General features: G+C 45.0%; 1 protein-coding gene across 2 annotated transcripts in view; it reads right to left on the bottom strand.

Moving 5' to 3' along the window:
• Window positions 1-16,529, bottom strand: part of ldlrad3 (low density lipoprotein receptor class A domain containing 3) — a 63,067-nt gene extending 46,538 nt beyond the window's left edge. For both annotated transcript variants that reach the window (XM_037451417.2, XM_037451416.2), the window contains exon 1: window positions 16,194-16,529. In XM_037451417.2, coding sequence (XP_037307314.2) covers window positions 16,194-16,245 — 52 coding nt within the window. In that variant the 5' untranslated portion in view covers window positions 16,246-16,529. The remainder of the gene's footprint in view (window positions 1-16,193) is intronic.
• Window positions 16,530-26,478: the final 9,949 nt, after the last annotated feature.

Genomic DNA, 26,478 nt, shown 5'->3' with positions numbered 1-26,478 from the left:
GTTTCCTGCACATTTGAACTCTCTAAAGCAATCGTTGGATCCTACAGTAAAATACAATAACTACTGTATTGTAATAGCTTTCAAAATGTAGACTATGTATTGTACGGTAACATTTATCATCTTCCCCCAACGACCTGTCTTCTGTGATCCATATTTTCAAACAAAATCAGTTCCAAGCTTCACCTTTTACTGAAACATGGTATTGAGAGTAAAGCAGGACAGAGCTGAAATTGCAACTAGCTTGGAATGATTATTCTTTGATTTTCTCCCAAGATTTTCTATATTTCAAAATAATTACTGCAGAAATGTTTGAAATTTGTCATCATTCTGATTCATGTCTTTCTAATGTGGTTTTTATCAGTTTTGAAAGCAGTGTGTTAGCATATGAAAAATATCCTGCAAATACAGCGTTTTGCTCTTTGTGTAGTACAAATGACAAAAGTGTTTGTGGATTTGGAAAAAAATGTGGTGACTGAACGCATTTATTCTGAAAGCAATGAAATATTATTCACAGTTACGTCCGTGCACACTTGTGCGTCGCTGAATGTGTGAAGAGTTTTGAAAATGCGGTTCGAGTGTTGAACAACGCTTCTTGGCAATTGAAAAAAAACTGTAATAACCTCCCCAAGAAAGTTCTGTTCGCTGTGCTCCACGCTTGGAAGGTCAGTGATACAAATCCATATCTGGGATGGCTATTGGCTTAGCTGTGACTGCTTTCACCCGTTTTCTTCAGCAGGCTGAACCCCCCCCCCCAACCTGCGTGAACTAGCCCTGGGTCAAAGGTCGAGCCTCGAACTGAAACAGCAGCAGAAAATTGATTTGATCTTGTAAGCTAAAGTAGAATAAAAATGAAATCCTCCGAAAGATGAACAAAGTTTGGCCGTCATAGAAATGATTTCACATTGTGTCCTCAAAAGTATTGTGTAAAAAAAAAAAGAAAGTCGAGTTACATTCAGCCGGGTAATATCCACGCAAAACATGAAGAGAAATGTCTGCTTGTGTTGGAGGATAAGGAGAACCAACTTTTAGGTTAAAGGATGGAAACGTAACACTGATGCGTCAAGTATGAATAAGCCAAAGTGTAAAAAGGACCTGGTCTGCATCCATTAAAGGCATCCTCCGGACAGAACGACACAGCAGCACAAAGCAACAGAGCCAGCCAGGAGGCATCGATGGGCAGAGATGGAGAGAAGGGCAGCCTTGCATGAAAGAAGAAAGAAACGACAGAATAACATCGGCTACATGTTAGCCTCTAGCGCCTTCTGTTGTTCCGACTTTGTCGACCTCTTAAAGCCACATCGAAATAAGTTTAATTGGCTGCTACGTAGTTACTGTACAGTTGAGGCCATTAAAATGTTAAATGAGCAACTCAGTCAAAAAGACAAAGTTTGACTCATTTCAAAAGGGAGGTTGAATTACAACCATAAATACTTGCAAAGCACAACCTTATCAGTCAATAACAAAACCCCATGAATATAGTATAACTACCCAATGAAAAGAAAAAGTACAATACAATAGAAGATTATGGATGTAATTAGGCTTAAAAATGAACTCAAGTCATTAAGCAGATCTCAAGTCCTAGATAATAACATTTGAACACCCATATTAATATGATGTGACGTGATGAAACCACCCTATTAGACATGAATATTAGACACATCATTAAACACGATGGTGTGCAGCGGGATAAAGTGTTGCACTTTGTGTCCTTTGTTTGAGTCCTTCAGAAAACTATATCAGTGATGATCATAATCCAGTAAGGATACCAGTGCCGTGTGGGGGACAACAGGTCGAGGTGGGGATCTGCTAAGAGAAAGAAAAAATCAAATCCCATCAAGGTGCAAACTAAGGGGGGGCTGAAAGAAAGAACTGGAGTAAAAATATAAAATTAATTTGAATGAGCAGAATAAGAGCACGAGGGGAACTTAATCAAAAGCTCTTTTTGAGGAAGAAACGGGTTGTTTTGCTTAACAAATAAACACCAGGATTCTGGATAATCTGTTCAAAAATTTAGGACAATACTCAACAAGAAAAACTTTGAATCTAATATTTCCTTTGAAAATGCATTAATGAACCAAAAGTACCTAATCCTGTGCAGCTTTTAAATGTGGGGCTAACACAATGGCTTTCTCCAATTGTTTGCATGTATTAAAATAATCTGGATCTATTCACAGTAAAGCCTCTGTAATTTTAGACCGGCTCACTCAATATGTGGGCCATATCTTTCTTTCACTGCAGCGTCTGATGTGCAGCACACTCCAAAAATAAGACTTTGCCCACAAGAGAAAAATAGACAAGGGGGGGGGGGTGACGTGAGTCAGAATTCCTGCCCGAGCATCAGTTGTTCCCTGAGCAGCAGACGGTTGTGAATATTAAAGGCCGGTCGCTGCTCATATTACTTCTAACTGGTGATTGAGAGGTACAGATCCCTTTGTGGTCTGATTACGGCCTGCGATGCTCCAGGCTATTTCTGCCATCATCACAAATCATTAAAGTATGTGAAAACCCACCATGTCACTATGGTGGGGGTTTTTCTATCAAAATGCATACAATGCAAATTATTGAGAAATAAAATACTGTATTTTAAATACTTGCAATCTTGTCATTGCAAATTGTAATGATGTATTATGAGCTTAAAGCTGGTGTAAACAGGTTTTAGTTCCCCCTTCTGTTATATCTATTTATCCTTGCCGACAACAACGGCCAACACAAGAAATCCAAGAAGAGTTTAAAAAAACGAATCCTTGATTCCACACATTTGGTGGTAACGATGAAAAAACACGGAGTCAAAATTAAACATGCGAGAATATTTACAGCAATCTACACCACTCTACATTACACTTGGATTTTTAGTTTTAACTTTAGTGCATAATATAATACTAAAGTGCTGCCTCGTTAAATACTAGACGGAGTCATCTGCTCTGCTACGATAGATTTATTGGCAGTGACAGCTGTGAGCGATGAACATCTGAATCAGCATTATTCTAGAAGTGAGGGGATGAGGATGTAAAACTGTTGCCGACATCTTGGTGTCTCATGGAGTCATCATCACTTGTGGTAATTAAGGAAGCGGAGAGAAGTCAGTCACACAGACTGCTGAAGAAAAAGATGCTTTCATATGGTGGTTGATATGATTTGGTTACAGAAATGCCCCCAATCTTGTGTAGGCCACAGACCTGGTTGGGCTCCTCATATGTAGAACAGTTAGAACATTTTCTGAATTTTCCAGACTGTCATTATTTCCAAATGACCAATGACTACTTGTCAAAAATGTGATTGAGGGACAATATTGTGCAAGAATGATCGATAGAGGTATTTGGCCAACAATATTGTGATGATTGATTTTTTTTTTTTTAGCCCATCCCATCTACCAATGCACTGATAAAATGTATCAAATATGAAAAAGTGCAATGATGTTCCTCTGTTTCTCTCTGGCTTTAATTTCAGCAGTAGCATCCTCCTCGTCTGTGTATTTCTAATGGTAAACCACGCGTGTGTAAACATCACCAAAGAGACGTACAGACAGAGCGCAGGAGGCATACTGCGCAAGAAAGTTAAACAGCAGCAGTAGGGGGGGATGAACTAAACGATACTGCCTATATCAGTCAGCGGTGAAGCAATATTACAGTTTCCCCATCGCACAGAATGCTTAAGCATTCATACCACAAAAGAGCACCACGCACGCATCTGTCTGCCTAACTAATGAAAAGATCATTTTAGGACACATGTGGCAATATCCTGAGGAAGGAGAAGTTATTAAAAAGAGTACGTTCGTACTAAACCCATCACCGCAGGTGGCTGAATTAAATGTGAAAACACAATCTCAGGGCTCATGCAACTAAGCACACGCTTAGAATTCAAAGTTAAACAGGGCGGTCCAATGCACATCCATATTTGCATATGCAATGAATTTGACATCTTTGATAAGCAGGAAGGAGTTGGTGTACTTTTAATCCTTTACAGCAGAGTATTGAGCATTCCATTGTGTAATACTAAGGGGGGGGGGGGGTGGGGGATGCCAAACCAAGTAGATAGGCTGCTGCTGCCTTCTCTAAGTCCTAGTTTGACGGTAAAAAGAAAAGAAATGAGACTTGAGCTGACTTCCCCATCCTGGGAAAAGGAATTACAGTCCAAGGGCAACGCAACCGCCCCCCCCCCCCCGGTTAAACTAATTATTTAAAAAGCACCAAGCTCACCAGGAGAGCGTGGTTCATTCTCAACAGGATTGGCCAAAGCTCTGGTCAGTAAAGCCAACCCCCCCGCCCCCCCTCGGGGTGCATCTAGGGAGAAGCGAACAATGGACCACAGGCTTGTCCTCTCAGCTTAAGCAGGATTAGTCTCCGTCCATGCAGCGCGATAACGAGGCGATTCTTTGTCTCCGGGACTTTGCTGCGGCTGTGTAATGAAATAAGGACACGGGCTCCAAAAGCAGGAAGTCGGAGTAAACTCCTCGAGGTAAGAAGACGCGACATAAGACGAGCGATGCGGAAAAACCTCTTCTCTTCTGCAGCGTCTCACTGTATTTTGTTGTTTGTGTTGTAATCAAAAGGAGGCGTGAAAACACGACGTATTCTTTGTACGAAACGTGAATGACACACAGTAGATAGCTGTGGATAGATACACACAACAGTTTAGTTTTTACAACAACAACAACGTATCAGTACATAATAAAACCCTGTTTCAATTCCTGTGTGCGCAGAGTGACTGTTTAACACAAATACATTGTGGGTGGTTTTCATGTCATTTGTGGGTTATCAATCAACAAACCTCACATTAGGATACGTAAGTTACCCTGAGTTGCTTACTAATGCACACCCCTGGATGGTATTTTAACTATAACAGCATGTAAACTTTATCCAGGTTTGGAAGCAGTCGCTTGCTTTTATGAACATTTTCATCCTTCTTTATCTTGTGCTTTTCCGAAATAATGAAAAAATGCCAAAATGCCAATACTATCCATTTAATGTTGTTGTTCTGCATCGGATGTACACTCAATCAAACACAGCGCTGTTTACAGTCAACACCCATGAATAAATGGACGTCTTCTACCCTGCTCCAGCTAACAGCATTATCACAGAGGCTGAAGGATAACTGATTCCAGGGAACATTACTCAGAAGACAAACACCCTTTATTTCCTCAAACCCCCATTATAATTAATCCACACACACACACACACACACACACAGATCCAACTCAAATTCAAGCACAGGCTGCACCGCACGGGTCTGCCTGAAGAGAGTTTGCTTGAAGCGCAGCACGAGGCTTTGTGAGGTGTGCGATGCCCTTTCAAACCATCTGTGGTGTGAATGGATGTAATCCCAATATGTTCAACTACAAGATGCACTTCAGGGTGGGATACTGTTGCCGTGTTTACTGCTTGCTTTAGCGACCCCCGCCAGCATTAAGGGCTTTCCAGCGCTTGCAAGGTTCGGAAAAGGACAAAAGTCTCCATAAAAATATAAATGAAGAATAAAAATGTCTGTCAGCAGAGAGTTTATTTTTGGTTTCAGAACAAAAGCAACGATTTCCAATCAGGATGCGACCACGGAGCTTCCAGCAGGCCTCCAGAAGGGAGGGGCACAGAAAAAAAAACCCCTCTTAAAAATCCCTGCATTATTGATGGCACATCTGTGGGCTGGAACAGTAGAACAAGACAGAGGCACAAAGAGACACAGATAGAGCGAGGATATACTAGTTTGAATGAGTTACATTTTATTTTTGCTATTTTGTATTACCGCTATTGAGCAAAAATGTGTGTGTTATGTGTGTCCGTATCAACCGCATTTGTATGTTCGCGTCATGTTAAAACGCCGAATTTGTCATGGATTCGAAACTCGTTGCATGAAATGAGCACGGACTGCCATGAAGCCCAACAAAGCATCCATGCAAACAACAATCTCAGGTCAAGGTTGTTGCCTGTGAACTCACACAAAGGGTCAGTCGGGAACATCATTCAGCAAATCCTCCTCTGAATGCTGCCGCAGAAAGAATTGGTTGTACATTATTCATAAAATAACCAAATTACAGAGGTCTGTTTGAGTTATTCCCCGCAACTGATTCCCTGAAGCTATTTGTGTGTTCTCACGTGTGGATCCATAAAGGTTAATGGAAACAAAAAATGCTTACTTTGCAAACAACTTTTGCCAACATGAGCACAATGAGGATTGCTTGATATTATGTATTCATTATTAGCCTCTCCTTCATGGAATAGATATTGTATTCGGAGCAGTGACTGGCCAAACTCGGCCTAAACAAGGCCTTAATAATCACACACTGGTTTATTTTAGCTTTTTATAAGTCTGTCTGTGGCGGAATTTAAAGCGAGATCCGAACATTTATGCACATTGCAATGGGAGCTGAATATAGAGGTCATAAAATCCAGTGTGGTTGTGTTATAGTACAATAAACCACATGTCCCACATAAGTTAGTATATAACAGCGTGAGAAAAGTTGTTTGGTTGCAGTTTGGTTTTAACCTCTTGGCTCGGGCTTGCAGAGAAGCAATTGTCCATCTAATCCCCTGAGAGATGACAGCGGCATTTTCCACAGCATCCCAGCCTATCAACCTCACCTTGGGATGACCTTCACCGCGAGGAGGAGCTGATGGAGATGGGGGGGAGGGGGGGGGGAGAACTCAGCCCAAAAACTGGACAGGACATCTGCAAATGACTTATTAAAAAACGATGCTGGAGGGATTGAAACTGAACTATTGATTCTTCTTAGCATGTACTTAGTACATCCCGTTTAGCCATCATAGCAGGGTCCCCCCCCCCCCCCCTGTGTATATGTATATTACCTATTACCCCCCTTGAAGTTGTAAACTTAGGAGAAAGAGAGAGAAATAAAGTGATGGAAGCAGCGAGATCTCAACAGAAAAGGCACGGATTGCTCGAGTCTGTATTTAAGTAAGTAATGAGCTCCTAATTGTGCAGCAAGGCCATGGAGTCACTGCAAGGGATGAAAAGCTGTGTGAATGAGCTTTACCTGCCATGATTATGCAGGGAAGGACCGTGCTAGAGGAGCAGAAGGCGAGAGCACAAGGTGAGCGGGGGCATGAAACAAAGGGATGTGGGATGGAGACACTACATTACAGAGAAGGGGTAAAGGGGAAAATGGCAGATGTTAATTTCAACAGAAAAGAGCGCCAGGCGTTGCCCGTGCTCCTTATCTGCCTCCCCTCTCTCTTTTTTCTCTGTGTGATAAAATATCCAGTCAACTGAATGGTAATGAGTCAAAATGCTAATGAGTCAAATGGAGGTTTTAGTTTAAAAAAGGCACCCGGCTGAGTGAATAGTTTTCACCGCGGCTAACGTATTAAAGGTCGTTCTTACCCCCATTTGAGTCTTTGAAAGGCTGACGTGGACGCGGCAGTGACCAGAGCCGTGAACAGAAAGGTCCTCGGAGTACTCGGAGGTCACCAATTTCTTTTCCCAAATGGTAATTACAGTAAGGGCAACGGGGATAGTGTGATACGCTCTTCTCTCGGCGCTGTGGGAAAGAAAGTGGATGCTGGGGAGATTTTCATCCGTTTTTTTCCGTTGATCTAAATCCATGTCGACGTGGCGGCGGTATCACCGGTACTGGAAATGGATTCAACTTTGCTGTTGAGCCCGATTCATCAGATTTTTGCCTCCCTTCTGCAAGATCAGCTGCTACTCTTAATTCTCTCACACACACACACACACACACACCAGAGGCCTGGATCTCTCTGCTGGTAAGAACCAGAACCAGAACCAGAACCAGAACGTACCCTCACACTGCATTGAAAAGTTTCATATGCCCTTCGGGTCACAAACACCAGCTGTTTCCTTCTCAGTGGTGCTGATCTAAGCGAACCTGCTAGAGGGTCAGTTACTAATGTGGTAACGTGTATGTGTATGCAGCCTTACAGTGTGTGTGTGTGTGTGTGTGTGTGTGTGTGTGTGTGTGTGTGTGCGTGTGTGCATCCATATGTGACTGAATATCCTGCATGTTTTTTCCTTGGATGAATGTATCTTATTTTAACAACTGTCTTGCAGTTATGTTTATACTTGTTTCCATATACAATGATTGTCTATTTGTGTGTGTGTGTGTGTGTGTGCTGTAAAGGATATATGGCTGGCTGGAAGAGGTCAGTCAAGGAGGAATCTATCATAATCCATCATAATCAGCGGCGGTGCTGGTTCTTCAGAACAGATGAGCTCGTGACCCGTGGCCGACACGCTGGAGAGGAATGTGATGTTTACCAGCTTGACTGCTTTTCATCTCAATGGGGGGGGGGAGAGGGGGGGGGCGGCGTGTAGACAACGTGTACACATCAGGGCCCCCGACAGAAGCACGTCGTTATTGAGCAACCTTTTTTTAAAATATTTTTTCCAGTGGATGCACGTATACCGTTTTGGAAAATGTCACTTGGGAGATTAAGCAGCACCAGAGGTTTCAGATCCCCTGTTTGATGTTGCACTGTGAATGATTGACATGCCATTGTATGTGTATTCAAGGATGAACTTTTTGCATTTTGGTCATAATACCTGTAGTTTAATTCACTCCAATGATCACCCATATGAATGAACATAATATGTTTGCTCAATACTATCATACTTATACTACTCGTAACTCAAGTTTGTTTTGATGTTAGAATGATGATGTTGTTTCCTGGTTCCACAGGTATCGAAAGTCCATTTATTCCAAATTTAAAATGTCAAATATTTAAAGGATTTACTAAAAATAAGCGGTGGTTTCAGATGAATAATAATGAAATAATATAATTAAGATAACAAGATAATTTCCATTTTAAAACATCTTCCGTGAATCTCGACCTGCTCTCATCCCGTCACTTTTCTGTTGGGTGACATTATGTCACCATGGAAACAAAGGTTTGAGCCGCTTGACTCCGTTTGATGGCGTGTGACCGTCCATCGCCCTCTTCAAGAAATTCCACACGTTTTCCAAAAGGACCGGGCTGATGACAGCGTCCTGATCTGGTGGTCTTCATCCACACCTTCACTGACCTGCCCGTGTGGCACGGAGCATTGTCCTGATTTGGGGAACATTGTCCGAGCAGAAGGATGCCGTGCATGTGGAGATCTCAGACCCATTTTGGAGTGGTCTCTTAATTTATTCCAGACCTGCATCGATATCCACAAACACCTTTTGATCTGCGGCAGAGGGCACCGTCAGGACATCAAAAGCCTATGAATGTCATTAGGAAAATCTCCAGAGTGCATTCACTTTTGAAGTATATTAATACAAAGCTCCATCAGAGTCTTCGGAGTCCCACCAACCCTTCATTAAGCATCCAGAGTCATTAGGCACAGGAAGGCCGGGTCTCACATATCGTCCAGGGCATAAAAAGAAATTAGTCAAATCTGAGGCCTGCAGCTTCTCATTAGAGAAGGCTGCACAGCGACGGACTCAATTACCCACCGCGACACAGTAGACCCGGGCAGGACTAATGCCTTTGGCCCCCATCATGACCCCAAGCCAGGCCTGAACTTCCTGCCCAACCCCCTCTACGCTCCACAACAAACCCGCTTCCGCTTTCATTCGCCTCTCCCTGACCTCTCCTCCCCTCTGCTCCCCCCTGTCGAAAATATCAGAGGGTAAAAAAAAAAATGCATTTCTGCTTCTCATTCCTGAGGAGCAGGAGCTCACTTTCATTTCGGGGTATTCATTGAACGAGTGAAAAGGATTGATTTTGCAGCCTGGAGCCTCTGCCGAGTCATGGTTGACGAGGGAAGCAGAATTAAGGCAATTAACATGGGTTTTGCGTGTGATTTTGGCAGACGAGGCTGCCTCTGTAAACAGCAGGCGAGACCAGGTGATTAGTTACCGTGAAGATAAGCTTCCGCTGGGTCCTTTCCAAGAGAGGATTACCCTACATATATTGTGCATTCGCTGCACACACACACACGCGCGCACATACGCACTCTTAGGGAAGCAAGGCACAATGCATCGGGAAATCAAACAGAGTGCACACTCAAAGCGAGGGGCTGAGGGCTCAAGGGGTTTGTGACATGACAGAGGTGGAGTCATGTCTGCTCCACTTCCTGCCGCCGCATCGCTTGGCCTCTCCTCCTTTTAACAGCCTTCAAATTACCCCCGAATGCCTTGAACCTTTTATCATCCATTTCACACGGAGACTAATTATTTGGTTTCGGCTCCATTAAATGAGCAGCTTTTCGGGTCTGCAATAATGGAAAATTCAAAAATCAATATCGAGGGGTTTTAGATTCGAAGCTCTGCAATTAATAGCGCTTAATAGGCCATTATTCTAGTCACCCAAATTGAGATTGATTGTATTTGTTCGTTTAAGCTTCAAGTGCGTGACAGCTTTGGCATCACTAGATTGGAATTTCACCAGCGAAACACAACCTGCGCCGGTGTGAGCGAGCACGCAATATCCGGAGAGGACAATTTTACCGTCACTTAAAGGTCTGGTGCAAAGAGAAGTGCGGGTTCACATCAGTCCCCTTTTTCTACTGTTTCCTCTGCGGATTGGGCCGGCTATCAGTGTAACTGAGGGTTTATCAGCCTGCTAGTGTTGCAACCCTCATGCCCGGCCGTGTTGGTGTGCTCTGAGAATAGGGAAACTGGAATAAGACACATTGTGGCATGCAAAGATCTCTGTGGAACAACGGGCGCTATGCAATCTTCCCAGTTACACCTGGAAAAGAATTGGTCAAATTCCCATTAATAACACACACACACACACACACACACACAGGGCAAAAGAATTCAGTGCATTCTGCAAATCACCAAAATTGCACATGGTTGCACAAACGATCTCTCAAAACTAAACCTGCACATAAATGCATCGGTAGCAACATAAAACTTATTTTTACCTCCAAGGATATTAATGCAATCTGCATATTCATCACACAGGACACTGAGTGCCTCCACAGTCATGTGTGAAACACCCAAATAAATAAGTTGAATCTTTTATTTCGCCACCATTTCTCCTTTTTTTGCTTAGTTTTGCCGTCTTCCCGTCGGAGAAAGTTGTCTTCTTCTACAGGGGGTATTTCAACTAAAATCTATGGAAGTCCAGTTAGAGAACATTTCTAGAAGCAAAGGTCCAGAAGATCCTAACGTGATAGTGGCTTAAACTTTAAGCTTTAAGCTTAAACTGTGCTTTAAGACGACCAAAGATGCGCAGTCCAAAAGTGCGCTGTCACGTTTGAATCACAAGTGTCTTCTTCTAGCTTTTGGGCCCGGGTCCAGACGGGACAACTTCTGGGTCCGGATGTGTTCTACAATCTGCCAGAGATCATTTATGTTACCTGACTTCGCATCACAAAAAAGGAGCTCAGCGGAACATATGGACTCCGTTTTCTTCTCCGTACCTCAAATCAAATCTATTTGAAGAACCAAATATATAAAAACACTCACACCACGTGTATTTCCCCCCCCCCCCTCCCCCCCCGGGCAGAGACAGAGAGTCGGCCCCTCGTGTTATCTGTGATTCTCTTTGTGTGTCTGTTGACCTTTAATGTGGCATTTGTTTGCTCTGACGGCAGGATGCTGGGACTTTCGATCCAAAATAGCCCGTCCACGCTGGCTGTGATACAGAGTGCAGCAAATGACGGCTAATCGCGGGGGGAGGGGGAGGGGGGGGGGGGGGGAGACAGCGGGGGAGCCAGCTGTCAGCCGGCCAGCGTCTCTTCCCTGTCTGAGAGCAGCCAGAGCAGCGCTGGGGACATGGCGCTAAGGGACACACTAGATGGAGGTAAAAGTGGGGAACCCAAGATGAGCAAATGTGCTTGGTAGAAAAATAAATACCCCCCCCCCACGCTGGTCCATGCGAGTTCATAAGAGAGACGACCAGCTCACCGCTCGTACTCTGCGAGAGCTTTAATTGCAAATGTTTTAACATCAGCCATGTACAGAATCAAAGTATTTACAATCTACAGCAAGGGAGGCGGGACGGCTTCCTTCCAGCTGTCAAACAGAACAACGAGATGACGGGGTTAAATGACCTTAAACATTAAAACATCAAACCTTAAACTAAAAAGCCAATAGAAAGAGAAGGAGGAGAATGAGTAACAATCAGGTACATCACCGACTCTCAACTTTGGTTGTTACAGCTCCTGAGTTTGGAACATCTTAAATGCTTACTCAGTTCAGATGAAATGGTTCTAAAGTGCCTAGTTATTGTTAGACAGATAGATGTTGGTGTTGCACGTCACATGGTGACTACTGGTACATCCCACAAACCTCCACTCGTTGTGGTCAGATAGATCATGCGGTTTACTGCGAGCTTAATAATAGGTGTTGAAGGATCAGATAGGAGCTTGCGTCTGAAACAACATCGTCAATAAAAATGACTTGATATCGATAAACTGTGGAGCCAATGTCAGGTGTGATTGGTTACCTCACTGCAAATCTCTTACAGTCACAGTTCCTTCACATCAACAAGCTTACAAATATTCCCCCTTACAGTCCATTGTAAAACTTGGCAGGGACAGGTAAATCTCACTTTCTCTCTCCGGCGCTGTGCCTCTCACGACGTGCACCGCATGGTCTTGTGTTGTGAACACATGAGACTGCAGCCATCTTAAAAATGCTTTAATAAAAGCGTTCTGTCTTCGGGGCCTCACTTGAAAACGGACGCGTCAGCACTTCTCGCCTTTAGCTACAAGACTCCAGACAGTTCAAATCAATGTCTAGCACAAAGTGTCCTTGTGGTCGCTTCCATTGGGGAAAAAACTATTGATGGCATTCGATGTACCGATCGGACACTATATTTGGTAAAAACCAATAGGGCCACAAATGTTCCCAAGTGGACACAACACCAAAATCTATTTGCTGGAATTCTTAAAACGGCTCTCTTCAATAAAAAAGCAGATTCTTCGGAGACTGGAGATTGACTTTAGCATCCAAGGACGAGGTGGATCAATAGGAGCTTAAAGGGCTTAACAAAGCTTGTGCATCGCTGCATGGCTAATTGGTACGGATCAATCCAAAATCAATGTGTAATGAGCTGTCTCCAAACTTTTTCCAGTAAATTTGACCCTCCGTTTCTCCGTGTCCCCTTCGATCCACACACCCCCCGGGGGGTTCATGAAAACATTTAGCTTCATGACTTTATGTATCACAGAGGCTCAAAGAGCATGAACGTAGGGCGAAAAAAAAACATAGTGTGACGTACAGCTTCAGTGGTTCCATTTGATCGATAAATAATGAACACACAGGTTCGCTTACAGTGATCAGGGTTGGTTGTTCATTCGGCCCATATTCAGTGATGGGACGGCATCAGTGCCCATAGCAGGTTTTTGTTCTTCCTTTTTTGTCAAGAGCATTCGATGCAAAGAGATATGACCACAATATTACTGGGAAGAAGATGAACCGACCCCTTTAAAGCCTGGAACCGGACCCCAGTCACGCTTCTCTTGTTTATTACCGAGCTACGCTGACCCTAACCCAGTCCCGGGCCTTCTCTGAGCCACTACGGCAGGAACAACCCAACATCTCTCCTCGTGCCAAGATGAGCGTGGACGCAGAGCGTTTATTGGGCCAGCTGGCCCCTCTGTGGGAGGAAACCCAAAGCACACAATGCAACTCTGTCTCCCCGTTCAAAGGGGAGAAATGACCCGGAGAGTCGAACGGTTCGGTTCTGAATGTAAGAAAAAAAAAGAAAAAAAATGAATCAGACCACCTGGCCGGTGTGTGTGTGTGTGTGTGTGTGTGTGTGTGTGTGTGTGTGTGTGGACTGGTAACACAAGGCAGGCACCTTCATGTTGATGGAGGAGATACTTAAGTGGCTGAGTCAGCTGACTGAGCCTTGTTAGAGTCAGGAGAGCGTGTAAGGTCTCCTTACATACAAAGCTCCGGACATACAGAATAACTTTGGAAAGAGGCTTTGACAGTTGTACTGTACGGCTGGAAGTGGGCGAGCGGGGGGGGGGGGGGAACTGAGCCCTGAGCTGTTTCGCCACAGTAACCCGGGAAGCGTTGTGCTTTTCTTCCCAAATTCCTCACAGAAGCACGACGTCGGCTTTCGGGAGCTCTGTGAGATGGACGGTAGAAAATACGAAGAGCACTACCAAGAGAACGTGAATCTAAATGCACAGGTCATTTTGAAGCTGAAATGCACTTACTGTATGTGTTTTATCGGTCGAGGAGGTGCATTTTGAACTTGTGTGATATATGATATCATCACTTATATGATGTGTGATTGCAGCGAGTAGGTAGTAATTACATATCCTTTTAAGTTGTCTAATTCTGTAAGTATAGCCGGTGTCACACACACACACAGACGTGTTACATTAAGGGATATTTGACAGAGGAAACCCTCTGGGTGAGAGCAATGCACTCGCACACAAATCACCTCGCTGATCTTTAGCAGGCAATACTCATCCTTAGGAAATAAATAACTAAAGATAATTCATCTGTTCCGCATTGTACCTCGATGCATCTCTATGTCTGCATGGGGCGTGGCCCGGCAGACCAGCTGAACATCCCAACAGTCATTTCAGGCTGCACGGCCCTATGCCAGAAACTGTCCTCGTTCGTTACAGCATCGCCACAATCCATCATTAATAGAGTTGGGTGGCAACATTTTAAACTAAACATAATCGCCGATTTATCTCTTGCAGCTTTAAGGGGAAGAATGCAGCACGCAAAACAACGTATGTAGGTATCCTCTCAAAAAGAGAACAACTACTTTATCAACCAAAAGCACAAGAAGGAACAGTAGGAGTGACACTTAATAAGATAAAGAATGGGGAACTTTCTCAGGCTGTGCATCAAACCCAGATGATTCTGTCTATTTTATAAAGTGAAGTACACACTGAGAACGTCTTTAGTTTGGAAAAGGGCTTGAACCGGCTGATGCAGCATCCCGTGTACTGTGTGGCTCATTAAGCGTAGTCCTTGGTGGACTGAATCCGCTGCTTTGCAAGGCTCACAAAGTCCATTAGGTGGATTTAAATTTACGAATTGTGAAGAGCAGTACATTTGGGTACTGTGTTAATTGCAAGTTCATGACTTACAGCATGCAAATCGATGTTTACTGTGTTGTGATTCACAGGTTCCACAGGATACATGTGCAACGCGCACACACACGTAATTGTGTGTGTGTCCCCAGATATATTTACACACATACACACACAAATGCATTGATTTTACATTAATTAAACCATATATAAATGTCTGACATCAAGCATGCAACACTAAATCTCTGTTCCACACCTAATAAAATTATATTTACACTTAACTTGCACTCACAAAAGTATATTCAGGTGTTTGCCATGAACCAGCAACAGGTGTTACTAATAACCTACAATGATTCCGTCCAAGCGTCCTAGTACGCCATGACCATGTGACAGTGAGCCAGGGTCAACATAATCTGAACCCTAAACTCAAGGTAGCAAAATAGAAATCACCCACCATCATTGTTTGCATTTCTTACTGCGGGGGCCCTGTCAACACGTCTCCCAGATAAGACCTGCATGGTACCTGGAGCATTAGTGCTTTTTACTATGCACGTTTGACACACATTCAATACCTGTTTGCCACAAGAAAAGCCCCTAAGAGAAAATATTATTTCAAAAAGGGGTAAAGAGGAACACGGGTCATATCACCTCATCGCACATCACCTCTGGATGATTGACTCTCACGCACGTGTCTCGCATTCCTCTGGCCCATTCGTGTGTCATCGCACTGCGGGGGCCTAGATGCGTCCCCGATTGAGACACCCAGGCCCCAAAACCAACAGTTGCCCCAGTTGGAAAAAGGGGTCAAATGCCAACTGTCTGTCCTCTCGTGCACAAGTGTCCTCCTCCGCCACCAGGGGCCCCCGCTGCCATGGCGGGGACGCGGGATCGATTGACTTGGTCCACACGGTTCGGCCAACAGCCTCCCGGTCGTAACCCAGCCGGAGGAGACTAGTTACCCCCCCAGCCCCATCCCGGCAGAACACGCAGTTAATGGGATGCGGATATTCCCACTCGGACGCGAAGGGGACCCGCATCCATTCGACGTGCGAAAAATAACAACAACAACAACACAACCGGATCCACCGTTGAGCGAAAACAAAGTAACTTCTTTACTTCAGTGTAGAAGTTACAGTGTTGTCACAGTGCGGCTTCAGGCGCCCCCCCCCCTCCTCTTCCTCCTCCTCTTTCTCCTCCTCCTCCTCCTCCCTCTAACCCACCCGCACGGCGAAGCGCCGTCACAACAGTTTCCGTGTGCTTTAAAACAAAAAACTTACCAACTGTTCGCGAGCCTGACCCCGAACCGAGCAGAAGGTACCAGATCCACATCCTACGGTCTCCTTCCCCCTCCTCCTCCTCCTCTTCTTCCTCCTCCTCCTCCTCCTCCTTCTCCCCGGTCTGCCCTTGCTGTCCTGCCCCGCCGCGGGGCCGTAAACTGGGGCGGGGGGGGGGCAAAGAAGAAGAAAAACCCAACTTATCCTCCGTCCCTCCGCCGTGGACTACTTCCCGAGTGGAGCTGCTTTTACTCTTTGTTTTATGTCTTCCGGGAAAAAACTAGGGAGTCCGCTCGACGTGGTGGGTTCGCGTCCGGGACGTAACGTCGTCCGGTTTCGGGGAGTGGGAGGGAGCACGGGCTGGAAGGGGTGAGGGTGGAGGGGGGGTGCGGAGAGAGAGAGAGAGGCGGAGGCGGAGTCGGAGGCAGAGAGCCGGGGGAGCAGGGGTCGCCCCAGTACGACGAGACCAGAGGGTTTCTCAAACTGCGGGCGAGGGGCCGCTAGCTTACACTAGTAAGCTCTGAGGGGTCAGAGCTTACTAGTGTGGTTTCCCTGGAAGGTAATAAAGATATGAGCAGTCCTGAGCTCCTGATAAAACTACTAACTGTTTATAAAACGATGTCACTACTAGAAAGAGTGGAAGATAACCACAGAGGAGCAACAGATATCACATTCTGCATCATATTCATTCTGTTATTTGTAAATGCCAATGTGATGATGGATTTCTGAGGAGCACCAGACATCGTTGCTCTTCCTCATTCATCTCCTCTTTATCACCCAAAAGTCTTTTTCAAAATGCTTCACCTAAAAATATTCAGAAAAAAATAGCGCCACCTGAAAAGTTGAGAAAGGTTTAAAAGCAACAGCTTCTCATCAGCATTTTTCATTTGAAGGCTCTTTTTGATTGACTTTTGGGACCACATAACTTTTGGAACACACAGAAAAAGTTAAATTCTATACAATAGATGTAGACGTTGCAGTACTTTCCTAACACGGTATTAGAAAGCACTGCCTGACCTGTAAATTATCAGGGCAACCTTTCCCCCACAACAGTTTTTTAGAGACACCCTGTTTATTTTATTACATACAGGTAGGAAGGATTAAAAGTACCCCCTTCAATCGTTAGTCTTTTTACAACAGAAAAATTAAAATGAAGTTTGAAAGACATAGATGACACGAGAGCGAAATATTTGAAGCATTTTTTAGACATATGTTTTGCCTTGATGTAAGTTAAAGGAGGAAAATACTCATAGAACATCAAAGCATTGAAGAGTTGTTGTTGATGGCACAGAAAGAGAGAGACAGACGCACAAAAAGAGACATCTTCTGACTAGTTGTACGTTCCACATAGTAATGAATCAAATATTTAACGACCCAGATGGCGGATTTATAAGCGCTACAAGGCAGAAAAGACACAAGAACGTATCCTCATGCTTTATACTGGTATTTAAGTTGAATCAGAGGGAGACAGTGACAGGGGTAGAACGACGGGAGGCTTTACCTATCAAACCTCTCTCCTCTTTATCACACAACTGCAGCTGTGTGCAGACAGACAAGCTTGCTTCAAACAAACCCCCCCCCCCTTTAGATAGCACGCTAACCTGGGGGCCTACGACTGGGATGGGTACCAACATCAGACCTCTCCCGCTCACTTTATATTCATCCACACACTGCTTTATCAAGCCTCGTGCAGACTCAAACTCCGGTGCAGGATCTTGGCATGTCGTTGGAATCTGTTAAACTCTGTCAAAGATCCCAGCTCGATAGCTGCTGCGAGGGCCCCGTCGTCCTCGTATCCTTCTATTCTTCTATCGCCTGTAGGGCCTCACGTTTTTCAGTGTATTAGGATTCCCGATGTGAGGCGGCCGTGCACGTCGCAGCAGACACGCTCTCGCAGCGGATACTGTTGGCGGATATGAATATCTTAATGAGCTGACGAAAGCACACACAAGTTTCCTCTCCACACATCCTGTGTACAATCAAGACTAATAAAACTAGATGCTTGAGGAGGTGGATGATGATTTGTCAGTCAATGTTAAATGGGTTTCATTTTGCTCCCCCGGAGTTATCATTAATGTTAATGCACAGCGGTTTCACAAATGATACAGGCTGATCCATGAACCACAATGGTATAATATGTTTGGGGGGGGGGGGAGAGAGGCAAACAGCAGAAATGAGTTTAACTATGTTCCTGATTGACGCAGTAATGCCCATCAATCAGTTTAGGCTATTTTTAAACAGCTCGGACCTAATTGGCCGCCGGCCTTCAAATTATCCCATTAGGGGACATTAAACTCTATTATGAAGGTTGTTATTGAGTTAATGGCAGGAGAACCCAATTAGTGGCACGATTTGGAAAATCCCAGACAGAGTGAGAAAACCTGATTGGTGAAAACCTCGGACGGCGTCGCGACCTCGGACGACTTTGCCTCCGGGGCAGTGGTGGCGGTGGCGTTGAGAGAAATCGCGTGCGGGACAGAGATTCAGCCGGAGATGTGGCGAACACTTACAGACCAGTAGGGAAGCAGAATGAGTAAAGAAGCCGGCAGTAAGAAAAAGTAAGAGGCGATAACTGAAAAAAATCAGTGGTAGATACTGTAATAGAAAGATAGCAAGCAAGAGGAATCAAACCATCTTTTACCAAACATTTAATGCAATCTGGGGGGGGGGGGGGGGTGTTGCTGAATGTAAATACACTGTAACTCTGTTCCCCGTCAGTGAGAGCTCTGCTAATATATCACTAAATCTAATGCAAGGGAGAGAGCAATAAACTCATGAGAGCTTTGGGTTTGACATGTCCTTGTCATGTCGGGACGCCATCGAGGTAGCTGCGATATGCCAAGGCCCTGAAAGGACTGGCTCATTCTCAGGTGCATGTCTCTTGACATTCCTCTTACATTTAATAACCAGCGTACCAACGTGAAGGACAAATCTCTGTTTGTGAGTAAGTGTGTGAGTCGGAAAGAGAAAAAAACAGGTGAGGAGAGCAGGGGGGGCATCGGGGGACAATGGCCTTATGAAGAAGTAGTCTTTAGTGATGCATATACAAAGCAACACACACACACACACACACCCAACGAGTTACCAATCACATGCTCAAACACACAGTTAAAGCCTTAATTGAAATATCATTGAATAGTTTGACTGATGCCTGGTTCCAAAAGCAGACGTCCAGCATGGCGGCGCTGCAGGGACATCAGATGGGCATCAACAATTGAATCAGAGACAGAAAGCGGTCGTTTGTCTCCGTGTACATGTGTGTGTGTGTGTGTGTGTGTGTGTGGGGGGGGGGGGGGGGGTCCGACTGACAATCTATAAAGCCCAGGAAGAGAATCAAACGGGGAACAGATATTGATTTGGGACTTCAAACGCGGCGGGCCGATAACAATTTGAGGTAGAAGGGCCTGAAGCATCAACAATTACTTTCTAATTAAGCCTGAGAAAACGATGTGCAGATTAGAATGGGCTACACAGCAAATTGCAAAACACAATGTTGATAATAAGTATAGTAAATATAGCATTAAAACTATGTTATTGAACTACAAAATGGGGGCTATCTGACTGTAAAAGAATAATATAAATTCCTGGGTCTTACATTGTACATGCAAATGTAAATACAAATGTAAATACTAGTCAGCAGTTCTTTCTGATAGATAAAGATCCAAATCAACCCAAAAAATAAAGCTGGACGTGTTTGGATTAACTTTCTTTGGCAAGGCAGCTGTCACAACAGGGAGGAGGAAACAGTGCTCGAATGCAGATTTCAGCCAGAAAAATACTTCAACATCAAAAGCCAAAATGCATGGGGGAAAAACGGGGATCAGGACTGGGGCAGACAAAAGGCATTCAGCGTACTCGCAAAGACATTTAACGTGATGATATTCAACGACCGGGGGGAAGGGATAAATGACACACATGGCTTAAATACACTGGGAAGGTCACACAAAATCATTCACTCAAGGTAGCACTCGAAAAAACCAGGGAATACGTGTTTAGTATTCATCCCATGAGGACCACGAATGTTTTTACTTAAGTCCATCCATGATATTTGGCAAAAGATTTCAGTCTGGACCAATAGAGGGACGACCAGCTGTTCAAAAAGGTGGAAGATCAGAATTTCTTTTGTAATTGTCCCGTTTACTTTCTGTTTTCTGATCCGTGTTGCTTTGGATGGCACTGTGAGGCCTTTCTGGACCGCTCACAAGCACCAGAATGGCATCAAACCCAACAGAGCATTAAGAAAACTGTCTCAGAAAGTAAAACATGTATTCTCATTTATTCCAGCCGCACGACTCCTGCTTTATAAGCCGTTGATTGCTTCCTCGCTGCATAATGTCCACCTCTGCAATTATATTCTCTTTCTTCTGCCAGGTGTTGCTCGTGTCATCTTGCAAAAAAGATCCTCAAGTTAAAGTTAATAACTCTGGTAATCAAAGGCAACGTTACAGTAAAATGGGATGAAACAGAATAAAAAGAACTCAATTACATTTTGATTATTTCCCCCTAATCTAATAAAATATTGAAGAATAGAAAAGCATGGAGATCACAGAGTGGGTAAGGGAGAGCAGTAAAATCAAGGACAGAAGAGAACACCAGGGCCAGAAGGTCATTTGATGGAGTGAGGCCAGGATGAGAAGCGGCACCAGTGCTCCCAGCAGGCCTGACCCACCGCTCACATCCGCAGGCTGCCTTTGTTTGGTGAACCCTCGACCATCTCAGGTGTTTCATCATGTGATGAAGCTTCACCACTTGCAGATCCTAGCCCTCATTCTGCATTTTTCATCAGATTGCATGGTGCCCCAGGCCAGATTCGGGTTGCATAACAGAGCCAAAATGTGCAGGAGGGTGACATTCAGAGCAACCTTGAGAATATTACAGAAGTGCTGTACGTCTACGAGATGAAAAAATATGCACATCCCGCGTTGAGTGAGTGACACGTTTGAGCTACTGAAGCGTGAATTCGAATAGAAAGAGCAGTAGACAGCTACTGAGAACAAAAGAAAGTTGGAGCAAACATGGAAGAAATAATCGGTTCATGCAAAAGATTCGGGCCGTCCAGTACATGAATTTAGATGGGGGTTTGAAACGGGAGCCTGAAACATCTTTCCTAAACTGAAAGTTACGGGCTTTAAGAACGGTCTCGGCCATGGGCTTGATAGAGTGGATCATGCGCAGAGTTCAAAGCTGGTCCGAGAGCCTGAACACGGGAGGCGAGAGGTAGCAGCGCTGCCTCAAGCTTCCAGACCAAAATAGATCTGTTTAGGTGTGAGCCAGCCGCAGCACGGAGAAAGTTCCGATCCCAACGGGCGGCACAGCGACGGCTTACTTGTCAACCGAGACCAGTAAGATCTGCCAGACTCGGGCATATTAAGCAAGGCTGCCACCGGATCACAACTCACTCCTGGTGGCCGTGGGCTCTGATTGGAGCAGAAGGGGGAGAGGGGGGAGGGTAGCGGGGAGGGTAGCCGGGAGGGGGCAGGGGAGCTTGCTGAGAACCGGGCCTTTGATCACAGGGTGGAAGAATTCACTCAATGCCCACGGCTGCTGGATCGCAAAAAAAGCCCCCACAGGAAGTGGTTGTTTTTAAATATCCCCCCCGATGCTACACACAATGTGCATTCATTTGTTGGCAGGCACACAGACAGAAATACACACGCACAAACTAAATGTTTTGGGGACGTTGCGTTGCCTCGGGCGGAGTGGCCCGCTGAGGAGCTATGACGTGAGGGGGATACCAGTTAGAACAGACACACACACACGCACGCACACACACACACGCACGCACGCACACGCACGCACGTACGTCAGTCAGCACTGACTCACTGACAAAAAGGAGGCGCCTCATCAGGCCGCCTCATTCGAAGCCTCTAAACAATGGACGTCCTTTGAGGTGTGAAGGCGAAAACGTGTCCCAGCATGTGTCTCTGACTGGACGGCATGAAGGGTGGCGTCCAAATTCCAAACGCAACGTGAATGAATCCAAGACGTGCACGGGACCATATGGACCCTAAACACAGCACGCCGTCAACGGGAAGGAATGCACAGGTACAAGAAGCCGTTTTGGGTGCCCAGGTGTGTGTGTCTGTGTGTGTGTGTGTGTCCACTTGTTGCTATTTGGAGGGAGGAAATGTGAGCGTGGAGTGAGCATAGCTTTGATTGTTTCTAAACCTAAAAAGAGGGGGGTGGGGGGGATTATTTATAAGCTTTTTTTTTTAGGAAGGTGGGCAGCGATCCATCCACCATAACCTTTGGTGGGCGACCAGCGGCCTTTTATTGCTAAATGGCCTTCAGGACCTAGCGCGTTCCATAAATGTCACTAGGGATCAGACAGCGCAGTATTTTGTCTCCCTGTGGATGATTTAATTTGAGAAAAGCCGCGTTGAATTCCACTACTGGTGGCGCCTGGGCTCAGAAACATGCTGAGCTTGACCTTTCACCGTGAGAACAATTAACATCAGCACCGAAGGCTCGTTTGATCAGCCATTTCTTCATCATTACCTTAATGGCCGCCCATACATCACGGTCAAATTCATCCTCTATTCCCCAAGTTGTTAACCCGGGTTTCAACCTCACCACAGTGGGGAGGTTTAAAAACAGGGTCAAATGCGCATCCCGTTATCGGAGGCTTAATGCGTCTCCTCAAAGGGACCACACGCAGAAAGATGTTAAAAGGGAGGAAAGTTTTATCGGATCCACTCATTAGTCCCCTCAGTCACACACAGGCTTCCTCAGGATTGCAGTGCAACTACGACTCAAGCCGCGGTGCTGTTAATTGTGTCTCGGAGACAAACAAACGGGTTGTTTCCCACCAAGAGGGGCTCTCATTAGCGCCGTGTTTGCGCGCACGTTGTCGCCGTCTTCCCGCCCCCCCCGTTGTGTGCCACGCAGGCACGGCAGCCGAGATGGAGCGGCCACGCTTCAAGTGATTACAGAGCGTTTCAGAGACTGACCTTTGAAGGTGCAGTGTTCTTCAAGTGACATCGTGTGCACGCGAGAGGGAAGAAGGAAAAAAAAAACGGACGAGATAGAAGGAGAGGAGTTTGCGAGTGGAAATGTTTACATGAAAACGTAGGAGCCCATTCAGAGTTGTGTGTTTGGTGTTCCGCCCGCAGACGTCCAAAAGGCCCCTCCCCAAACAGTCCGAGCCACCCTCGGGACGACTCCAGCTCCCGCTTCACAGGCCCCCTGGATGCTGCGAGACCCCGCGAGGCATCCAGAAGGGTGGTTAAAATAGGAACACATTCATCTCAATCCCCTGCCTGCCATTACTAATGGACGTCGGCCTGTTTTGGAGAGACAATGGAATTGGACCAAAGACAGGCTTTCAGGCTCCTGTGGCATATCTGCACATGAGTGAAAAATGCAAACACGTTTTATCCCTTTGTGCTACCGTGTGTATTATTCACGATGCGATTTCCACAACAACCTCCCATTAGCCTTGAGGGCAGAGCTGCCTTCCCACCATGGGTTCACTGGAGCCCGGATGTGTCGGTTTACTGCAGGATTACTTTTCATTCGCCTCCATCTCCCCTTTCTGTGCTCTTTATTATGAGCCCCATGTCCAATTTCCCCCACTGGAAATAAAAGATACATCAATAATGCTAAAGGATGATTGAATACGGACTTCTAGGTCACCCGCAGAATTGTGGCTGCCTGGTTGGAAATTGAATCAAAGTTATTCAAAAGATCTTTGAATGCAATAACAGCTGTATTAATGCTAGGAGCTCTATCTAAACATTTTCTATTTGCAACAGAAACAGGTGATGAACCCGCCTCATGTCTTGTTTACAGTTTACATTTCTCTTTACTTGTATTCCTTTCAAACTGCACCCCAGTTCAGACACTACTTGTGATGCATCCCTCCGCCTCCTGTGTTTTTCTGCAGAAGAATACACCCCCCTTCGGGAGTACACCTTTTATTCTACGCTATAAAAAGTAGGAGCTAAATCACTATCATAACGGACCGAAACACTTACTCTGACAATTTGCCGTTCCAATTTAGGAGAAAGAAAAAAACCCTACTAATGCAGCTTTAATTTCTTATGTCGTGTCTTATTGCATCGGGGTGTTTGGGGGCTTCTATGCAAGACATTCGGACACACTATCAAACACCGTATGGTGTCTCTAAGAAGCGGGAGCAAAGGTACATGCAGAGGAAGAGTTGAACTAAGTCATTAGCACATGCACGTGGTTCAAGGTGCTTGAATTAACAAGTAAAGCGGCGCCAAAGAGCTGAAGGATCCGTCAACAGGAAACTGCTACAACTGAAAGGTTTAAAAAAGTGAAAGTTGAAAATATTTGTCTTTAAGCAGTTTTAAACAACATCGATGACGATGCTGATTGAGGGAGAAAATTATTTTGTAAATACAAGATAGTAGATGTTTAGTTAATGTCTTGTCATCAGTGCATCCAATTAGGATCAGATTGTTAAGATGCTTATCATTATAATCAAGCAGTGCCCATGGGGAGTCTGCTGAAGACACTTCGTTAAGGCAGGAAGTACAAGAACATGTCGGATTAAAAAAATGATCTTAATTGTATAAAATTCTTTCTGATATTGACATTTTTGTGTGTTTCTTTACAGCTTTTATATTCCCCTTTCTAGATTGTTAATTATCTCCATACAACACCAGACTAATCAAACAAATGCAAAGCATGTTTGTGACTGCTTGTTCTTACACACCGGTTGTTATTTTTGTGTTGTCCTTGTATTATTATTATTATTTACCTTTTTCTTTGTAAAAAGAGGGGTTGCACAGCAGAGCTGTAAAACTGTACCCCAGATGGTGAAATAGAAGAGACATTCTGACCTGAGAGTAGTACGAATTGGGAAAGATACTCCAACAAAATCTTCCTAAATAACTCTCCAAAATGTGTCTGACTGCCACAAAACTCTGCTCCACTTTTGGCAGCAACGTGTGCAACCTTGAAGTTCAAAACCCAAACAACACCTGCTATGTTACACCTCATTTGTCACTGTCGGGACATGTTTCCTTTGCATTTGACCCATTTAGCACCAGTGGGCAGCCTCAATGTGAGCCTCAATGTACAGGTGAAACTCGAAAAATGTGAATATCGAGCAAAAGTTAATTTATTTGAGTAATTCAACTTAAAAGGTGAAACTATTATTATATAGACTCATTACAAGCAAAGGAAGATATTTCGAGCCTTTATTTAATATAATTTTGGATAATTATGGCATACAGCTTATGAAAACCCCAAATTCAAAATCTCAGAAATGTTTGGGCAGTGTGGGCAAGTGCCAAGTCCTGCTGGAAAATGAAGTCAGCGCCTCCATAAAGCTCGTCTGCTGAAGGAAGCATGAAGTGCTCCGAAATATCCTGGTAGACGGTTGAATTACTGAAATAAATGAACTTTTGCACGATATTCTAATTTTTTGAGTTTCACCGGTAGTCGAGGTTACAGAGCAGTAGCTTGAACAGGTGAAGAACATGTTGGTTACATGCATGTATTTTAGTGGTGGGAGGAAAACTCAACCAGCACTGACCCACCGTTGCCAGATTTGAGCCTTTATTGCATCAATCAGATAAAATTGTCTTCTACACTCACATTGCAAGCTGGTAAAGTTGTGCCGAAGCCTGCTGCATGCATGGACCAACAAGGTACAAGCAGCCATTTGGGTGTCTTATATGTAAACGGTCAACAGATTTCCTTGGTTTCCCTCCAAATGTTGCCTTGGATTTAATTAGGATAAATTAACAGCATCTGTCCCAGTCTCGTCTAGAGCGGCTTGATTAATGAGGGCCACTGACACTCCGCTGCCTCGTCACAAATTATGCAAAGCGATGGTATTTGAGCTCCCTGTTTTAGATTTAGAGTGAAGAGAAACAAATGAAGTGAACGGATAACATGGTGACATGACCGTAATATGAAGGTCATCACAATATAGTACAAACTAGCTTTGCAGCCAAAGAACTGCATACTTAACGTATCACTTATCTGCCCACATAATCTCGCAAAACGCAGAGCGCTGCGAGTTTGATGTCAAACGTCCCTGATAAAACTGCTAATGCTCTGCGTCTCATCAAACATGGAGGCGCGCGTCCAATCCCGCGGCCCCCGGGGGCAGACCCCAAGGCCAGACGGACGCACCCTCCCTCACCTCGGACCTCGGGGCCGGAGCAATTACTTGCTGCTGCTTCACAAGCGGACCCCTGTCACCAACGCAATTAACAAGCTCCGGGAGAGCCCGGGCAACGCCTCGGGGACAGGCTGCGTACACAGCGTGAGCGATGGGAGGCGCGAGCGAGGCCGGGGAGCAGAGATG

The sequence above is a fragment of the Pungitius pungitius genome, chromosome 6, assembly GCF_949316345.1.
Source record: "Pungitius pungitius chromosome 6, fPunPun2.1, whole genome shotgun sequence".
In the NCBI taxonomy this organism is placed as follows: Eukaryota; Metazoa; Chordata; class Actinopteri; order Perciformes; family Gasterosteidae; genus Pungitius; species Pungitius pungitius.
The sequence above is the reverse complement of the archived record's forward strand: the minus strand, read 5'-3'. Positions and strand labels throughout refer to the sequence as shown.